Source organism: Heloderma suspectum, chromosome 3, assembly GCF_057233095.1.
Source record: "Heloderma suspectum isolate Gila_16-S chromosome 3, 16-S_ref, whole genome shotgun sequence".
In the NCBI taxonomy this organism is placed as follows: domain Eukaryota; kingdom Metazoa; phylum Chordata; class Lepidosauria; order Squamata; family Helodermatidae; genus Heloderma; species Heloderma suspectum.
This window is the reverse complement of record NC_139460.1, coordinates 245,839,111-245,847,662: the sequence shown is the minus strand read 5'-3', so window position 1 is coordinate 245,847,662 and position 8,552 is coordinate 245,839,111. Positions and strand designations below refer to the sequence as shown.

Below are 8,552 nucleotides of genomic sequence, written 5' to 3'. Positions count from 1 at the left end.
GCCACCGCTCCGCCGCTGCCCCTGTTGCTGCTGCCGCCGCCCCGCCGTTAAAACAATTTAACAAAAGATAAAAAATAAAAATCCAACGATAACACAACACAACTTAAAAACAGTATATAAGATCAGTAAAAGGAAAAAGAGTTCTAAAAAGGGAAGGCCTGCCGGAATAATAGAGTCTTTAATGCCTGCTTAAAAACCTTCAATGAGGTCAGCAGGCGCATTTCAACCAGCAGGTTGTTCCACAACTGAGGGGCAGCAAAGGAAAAGTTCCTCTTGCATGTGGCTGCCAATCGCACATTAGGCAGCTGCAGCAGAAAGCCCTCAGAGGACCTTAGGTGGCGGACTGGGATGTTTTTCTTGGTTAGTCATAACTACCGCAGAGCCCATCCGCATATAGATGGAAGTTTTTTGCCCCAACACACATCATTTTACATTTGCTGAACCACAAAAAACACTGAACCACATTTGCCATTTTGATGCCTATTCTCCCAGTTTGGAGAGATCATTTTGGATCTCTTCGCAGTCCTGTTTTGTTTTAACCACCCTAAATAATTTGGTGTCATCAGCAAACTTGGCCACCTCACTGCTCACTTCTAATTCCAGATCATTTATGAACAAGTTGAAAAGCATTGATCCCAATACAGATCCTTGTGGGCCTCAACTATTTACATCCCTCCATTTGGAGAATCTTCTGATTCTGCAAATGTTGTGGCTCTAACATTTTTCTCTCCCTTTGCCCCTTTCTTTTTTTTAACATCCAGACTGATGAAGAGTTCTGGAGAAGTAGAAAGCTTGTCGTCTATGATTAGGGGTCAGATCCGGACTTAGCATACTTAGAGAACACCCACTGATATCAATGGGATGTAAATTAGCCATTGATCCCATTGATTTCAGTTGGTCTGTTCTAATTATAACTAAGTCTGGAGCCAATTATTATGATAGGTATAATTATATTCAAGAAGAGTGAACTATATTACTGGTATAATGTTGGTGTGGTCTATTCCTTTCAGTAGTGTGCACATTTATATGGTAATGAGAATACAGGATGGAGGTTCCCTGCCTTTCCATATTTCAGTAAGGTTCCCTCATCTGCATTCAACACAGAGATGCAGTAATAGTAATCCTGTTTTCTCCAACATCACCTCTTTTTGAGGAATATGCTACCGTCAATTATGCTGTTGTCCTCTCTTGCCAACAGGATGTACCAACGTCATAGGTGGCACTCCAGATCAGCACAACAGACACAATGATGTTGGGATCTGAAGAGCTATATGATAGCTTACAAAACTGGGCTTGAGTGCCAATCTCTGTTCCAGATGCAAATTCACTGGTAAATTTGTAGCCTCTATTTCTTAATAAGAGCTAGAGACTGACTAAAAAGTCGTTAATACTGAACCAGATATTGTTAACCAATGAGATTTGATAGATTTATTGAGTTTGTATTCAAAATGGGACCTTTAAATCTGAGTACTTCAGAATTTAGGTTTGCAGAGCAGTTTTGTCATTTGCATATTTATTTTCAGTTTATCTGTGGTTTCCTAATTTATACAATAAATTTCTTGTGAAATGTTAATTGTATGGATTTGGGATTAAATTAAATTTAGTGCATTTTGCAAACGCAGAGGGAGCTTGAATGAACATTTTTCATATATCCAGTATATATACTGTGTGTATGTGTATGTGTATCTCTCTCTCTCTCTCTCTCTCAAGAGAGAGAGAGAGAGAGGGAGAGAGAGAGTTAGGTAGCATACTGAACTACCTATCAAATCACACCCCAAGTAAATGTCATCTCTTTCTTCTTCATAAAGAAAGGCACGTAAGAGGAATTTGAATATCAAATTTCAGAAATGATAGGTCTTGTTGATTTTTGCCTGAAATTCATCTCTTGTTGTCACCATTTGAATACCAACATGCAAGTTCACCAACAGAAGAAATTCCCATTCAAAACTGCAAATTCACTAATACCGTGCAAGCCTATACACATGTATTCAGAAGTAAGTGCCATTGAGCTTCCAGTGGGTATAGGACTGCAACCTAAGAAACTAAAGCTCAGTTTATCAAATTAGAAATTAAGATTTGCAAATTGAAATCTGAGGGAGAATTCCCAAGTTTAAATGCAAATGTCCACATGCAAATACAAATGTAAATTCAATAATTTCTGTGATAATTTCTCTTTCTTTCACCTAATGGTTTGAATAAATGAATTCCCATCCATTCTTCATGAACTAGTGCTAGTTTTCTTGTGGTGGATTAATCTGTCCAATCAGCCCAACTGTGCAATCCTATACGTTTCTACTCAGAAGTAAGTCCTATTATGTTCAATGGGGCTTACACCAAAGGAAGTGGGAATAAGATTACAGCCTACATTAGTTCTCCTGGTTAAACAGAAAGCGGCTTTGTGCTCATTTCATTATTTTTTTAAGCCTTGGCATTTGATAGATTTGGAAAGACAATTTGAAATGGCAGAGCAACACTCCTGAACAAGAATGACTACCCAGCTTCGATCTGATAGTTGTTCATAATAAGCAACAGATGACTGCTTTCAGATACTATGAAATAAGTCCAAAATAGCAGTAACGGTTACAAAGGCTGATACCTAAAAATATAAAATTTCACTTAAAGGTGAAAATATTAAAGCAGGTTAGATAAACAATCAAGCATCTTATGGAAGTGAATTAAATAATAATTTTGAATTAACTGGTGTTAGGTAGTGGAAATTGCTGAAACAGATTAGTCAAAAAGTTAACTTTCTTTTAGCAGTGAGAAATTAGACCTAACGATATTTCCCCCCTGCAGAGTGATTCAAATTCTCAATTTTCTACTACCCCTCTGCCACTCGCACACCCGATCCTAAATATATTTTGTTGGAAGTACAATCATCTAAGGGGACATAATCTCATCGAAACAGATGGTTTTATTTGCAACAAAATATATATTTAGGATTGAGTTCCCAGTACCCTGCAAGGTATATTTTCATTTGGGTTGTATAGGGCTAAAAGCTGATCCATTACGAAGGCACAGACATTTCAAATATTAACAGGTAGAAACATACGGGATTTGGGTTGTTTTTTTTTTTTAAGCTTGTGTTATTTTAAAATCCTTGCAGTTTAACGATGCCACTAAAGAACCCATCTAGCTGTGCCTAATGTTTGCACAACTCTCTCTGCGGGTGATAATGAAAGGTGCTGCTATTAACAACCAGCGTGGAGGGGGAGGTGAAGAGTGTCAGCGCATCCTGCTCATTGCGTCCCAATGATGGAGATGCCAACAAAAGTCCAGCTGGCTAAATGAGCTCTTTACACATTGGCTTCCTAGTATTTATCCCTCTCGCAGCAGCTGCAACAGCAGCGGCGGGGCCATCTGCGCCACAAGCGATAGTTTTCATTTCTTCCTCGATTTCTCTGAGCCAGACGCTTGCAAAAGTGCCCCGGGCTCTGCACAGGGTCTTCATCTGCGCACCCTTCCTAGTTCCATGAATCCGAGAGGGACGTACTTGTAACGCACTTGAGCTGAGTTTTGTGGCAGGAGGAGGAAGCGAGGTGACCGAAAAGCGGGTGCAGACTTGGGGGGAGAGCGCGCGCATCAGGCAACGCTTTGTTTGGGTGGCTGCTTGGAGCGAGCCGTGTCCTGAGGCCGTCGCGGGGAGAGATAAGGATCCGGCGTGACGTCAAGGAGGAGTCTGGTAAGTGTCGCTGCCCAGAGGCGCCGGGAGCTCTTTGGAGTTCGGTTGAGCAGCAGCAGGCAGTGGCGGGCTGGGCAGGCGGTAAAGCTGCGGGGACGGCGGCTGGGAAGCCTTGCCCTCCCACGAGGGTAAGTGGAGCCTCTGGCGCATGGTGAGGGGGAAGAACAGAGCGAGGGAGCGGAGCGGAGCGGAGCAGAGCAGTGCCAGTCGGGGCACTCAGGCGGGAAAGAGAGCGGGCAAGGATATGGGCGGGAAAAGTGAGTGCGAGGGTGTGGCGCGCGCCCAGAGTGAGAGGCGCGCCAGGGGTGGTTGTGGCGGAATGTGGCAATGGGGCATGTGGAGGGGCCGTATGGAGAGGCAGTGGGTATGGGGACACACACACCCCGAGGAGTGTGGATGTGAGCAGTGGCGCAGGTAGGGCTGGACCTTGGGGCCAAAGAGCAGGGCGCCACAGCCCAGTAGGGGCCCAAATAGGGGCCCAGTAGGGACCCAGAGAGGAGGCCGTGGCTTTCCAGGGTCTCAGGCAGGATTCTTTGCTAGCCCTACCTGGAGATGCCAGGGATCGAACCAGGGACCTTCGGCATGCGAAGTGGGTGCTCTACCACTGAGCCAGTCCCCACCCCCGGCTTCTTGTGTAGATTATTATCTAGAGAGGCAGGTGCAGAAGCAACTCCATTTTATTTCTGTAGCCGCTGCAGTCCTATTAAGTGAGTTTGAAATGCAAAACTGCACGTGTTCAGAGTGCTTTTTAAAGTTATGGTGGGCAAACTGTTTTGTTGCCTAATATATTAGGAATGTAGAAGGCGGTTTAAAATATGGTGGGTTGAGGGGGAGCGAAGAGAAACGTTAGTTGTGTGCTTCACATGTGAAGTAATACACTTGACCATCTAACGTTAGACCATTAAGTCCAGGGTTTTAGATGTGGGATTATAGAGTGTGAGTAATTATGAGTGTGAGTAATTATACAGTGGGACAGCAGTAACTATGAGGCAGCAAGGGCATGAGCTATGGTGAGTTTAGGAGGGGAGAGATGGGGCCACTAGAAAGCCATATTAGGGCGGAGGCAGTAATGGGCCGGTTAGTGAACTCTAGAGATTGGAGAGAGGGGAAAAATAAATCCCAGTCACCCTTGTTGCTATGGCTCCTTTAAAAAAAATGATGCCAGCATCTACAACTTAGGAACATAGGAAGCTATCTTATACTGAGTCAGTCCATCTATCTCAGCACTGTTTTCACTGACTGGCAGCAGCTGACAAGGGTTTCAGGCACGCCGTTTTCTATCCCTAACTGGGGATGCCAAGAATTTGAACCTGAGACCTTCTGCATGTAAAGCAAGTGGTCTACCAGTGAGCCACAGCTCCTACTTCTAGGGGCCTTGTACGGTGTGGGATTAATGTATATGGGCTTGTGCAACTGGGGACAGAATTAGCAGTATGTAACAAAATAGTGTTAGGAGTGATTGAGCTGAGGCAAAATCCTGGAGGTTGTTTTCAGCATCAGGGCTGAGAGTTAGAATAAAAGAGTGTTTCCGAGTATGCACAGAATGTACTTCCTTCACGGCAGTCAGCATGGAGTGTAAATGTTGGTTAGGGACAGTGTATGGTTAGGGACAGTTTTACCTCTGGGGGTTTGTAGACACAGGGGACACTTTGTGCAAACAGCATACTTACCCTGTATACTGGGTGTGGTGGACATTGTTCCTACATGTTGAATAAGGCACGGTTGTTAAGTTAGTACAGTTTCCCCTATTTGCAAGTCAGACTTTTGGGAGGGGAGCTTGGAGGGATTCATGAAGGTTATGCTGGATCTTGTTCCCTTCCCCATTGCTTATCTCTGTTGGGTGCCTTGTCCTTGTAGTCCAGGTTGCGGCAGTAGGCTTGGGATCCCTGGTTGGTGTTTGTGCCAGGAGCCTTGGAAACGGCTACTTGTAAGAGGTTCAGAGACATCTAGTAATCTGCTTTCTCTGTATTTGTTGTTACCCTTGTCTGTTTGTTTTTATGTAGATTTGCCAAAACAAATTAAGCAGTAACAAATTAGAACTAGAGATTTTTTGGAGATGGGAATTATTTCCACCATAATCAAGAGGAAATTATTATGTCCTGGTAGCATGTGAACTTATATGTGTAGCATTTGGAGTTCTGTAAGGTTACAGATTCATTGCATACATGCTGACCATTCATGGAGAATATTATAAATGATGCAATAAGTGCTTGATGTTTTTTTCCCTAAGGGTCTATGTACAGAAGGATTTATTAACCTAGTTAGTCAATACCCATATTTGAATGCATCTGTACATCCTGTATTTTAATATGCCTGGATGCCTGGTAAACTCCCTTCATTTCTAGCTCTTGGACTTTGCACAGTTTAGCTTGGATCCAGGATCTACTTTCTGTGTACAGAAGGACTCTGCTCACTGAAGTTGCCCCCCCCACACACACCGCAGTTTACCTCATTCAGTAGGAGAAATGGTTTCTTCTATGTAATAAATTGGAATGGTAACACTGAAGCTTATTATGGGAGCTTAGCTGGAATAATAATTTATGATTTGATTATTGGAAAAACTAGTTTAATAACAGATTATAAGTAGATCTCAAATGCAGAAGAAGCTATTTAACTCTCCTGGGAACGGAAGTGAAACAAACATCTCTTACTTTAGTAGTAGCAGATTGGGAGTCATGTTCTCTCTTAAGAAGACTTCCATGGAAACAAAAGATTATAATTTTTAATTCTGGATTAGTGTTAACATATCATTTCTTATGTTTGCAGTATAAGCCATTACTCAAGGGAAACTAAACCATGGCTTGGAGTGAATTCAGTGTCCTCAGTTGGCTCAGAGAAAGTCGGCAATCCCGGAAACTAATCTTGTTGATTGTCTTCATTGCTCTGCTCTTGGACAACATGCTGCTTACTGTAGTTGGTATGTAGATTTCCCCCAATCCTATATCATACTTATTTATTTGACATCCATTCAGGTTAAAAATGTGTGGTATTTCTCTGAAAGTGCAACTTACTTCCTTATAAAGAAAGACAGTCATTTGAGATATATTCCCAAAACTATTTGAAATGTCCTGTTATTACAGGTATTATAATAGTTTTATTTTTATGTATATATGCATTAACTATTGGATGATGTTTTGAATAAAAAATTATAAGACTAGAACATTGGTCTCTTACTTCTAAAAGCTGTTTCCCCCTTTTGTGGTTTTGCAAATGAAAATGATAGAGAAGATAAAACTTGAGATGTACATTTCCTTTTGATAGTTTTGTTTTTTCCTCTTTGTTTCTGTGAGATTTAGGTTTGCAAAGCCACAGTATTTAGTAATCATAGATGATGAAATTAGCAACAAATTTAGATAATTTGAAGAACTACTTGTTCTTAACCAACATTGGTCAGAGAAACAAATACTACACCCACATATTTTACGCAGCAATGTATAATTGGTGCCAGATACTCTTAGTACTTACTCCATAGTGAAAGCCTCTTAACTTAGTATGCCCCTGTATTTGCATGAGTTGCTTGTCTACTCACAGCAGCAAGCGATACCATGAAATAACACAAGAATTTTGCTTTGACTCAGCTGTGGTGAGGTAATTGCTGATGGTCATTTGCTCATGATATAACCCACACCAAAGTTTTACCTTCTGTAATGAGGCTGCAAAAGAGGGGACATTTTCACAATACAGTAAAGCTATGAACATGAGAAAGCATTACAATAAAATGAACATACAGCAACAACCTTAGATTGATACCCCAGATTTGATTATGGCAATTTAATATAGCTTCTGTATGTGCATATAGGTATCTAAACCAGAGTGAATAAAGCTAGATTATTTTGAAAACTGTTTTTTAAAGTGTGATATAAATAATTTAAATAAATAAATGAAAATAAAGTTTTAAAAATATCAATTTCTAAAATTTAAATCAGATTAGGGTTTTGTGGTTGCTGTTGTTTTTAAAAATCCCATGTTATATTCACCTCTTAAAAAATAACATAGTTTACAATGAAATCTCAGTTTGTTGCAAACATGCTAGAAGTCTACATACAATCTCTTAAAACTGAATCCAAGATTCTCTATCAAATACATTAGCTAGGTTCAGATATAACATGAAACCATGTTTTGTGTAACCATAGTTATGAACCCACACCATAGTTTGAGCTTCCAGATGTATAAGAGGCAAGTTTACAGCTTCTTTTCGCTTTTATTTCCTATCTGCTCAGAGAACTAGGCTTCAGACTGTGTCCATGATGCAGCAGCCTCATGAGGTAGGGTAATGGACCTAGCTATCGTTTGTCAGTGGTCTGTGATTCAGACAAAACAACAAATCAGTGACCACATTCATACATCATGCTAAACCATGCCTTCATTTCATTCATTTATTACATTTCTTAGCAGCCAATAGCCAAAGCTCTCTGAGCAGTTTACAAAGATTAAACACTTTAAAATACAATATTGCACATAATAGAAAACCATTTAGATATAAACTTATAAACAGACAATACACACACATACATATCTAAACAATTTTAACAGTCAACACTAAGAAATCCTAGCACCCAAAGAAATCCTAGGTTCTATTTAAATGTAAACCTGTATGTATTACTCATTAGAGCCACCAATCCATATGCACGCTTGTTCAGAAAATATGTGCAATAGATAATTGGAAACTTGTTTTAAAGCATGCTTTTAAATTGGCCCTCTTTTTTTGTGATTTAAATCCACTGTAATCTAAACTATTTATCTGCCTCCATAGCATCCTTGAGTAGCACAGAGCTTTTCTGGATGGTGAATGGGTATTAAAATCAGGTCCTACTGTGGTTGTAATGGAACCAGCAGAGCCCTGCTGTGATAAATTTACAAAGCACTTTAA

The 8,552-nt window shown here is 40.7% G+C and overlaps 1 protein-coding gene across 7 annotated transcripts in view; it reads left to right on the top strand.

Annotated features, from left to right (window-relative positions):
* The first annotated feature begins 3,669 nt into the window (after positions 1–3,669).
* Positions 3,670–8,552, top strand: part of SLC18A2 (solute carrier family 18 member A2) — a 55,325-nt gene continuing 50,442 nt past the window's right edge. Inside the window, exons 1-2 of one of the 7 annotated variants that reach the window (XM_084846110.1) lie at positions 3,670–3,810; positions 6,449–6,599. In XM_084846110.1, the coding sequence (XP_084702236.1) occupies positions 6,479–6,599 (121 nt within the window). In that variant the 5' untranslated portion in view covers positions 3,670–3,810; positions 6,449–6,478. The other 6 variants (XM_084846115.1, XM_084846112.1, XM_084846114.1 and 3 more) reach the window with 6 other exon arrangements.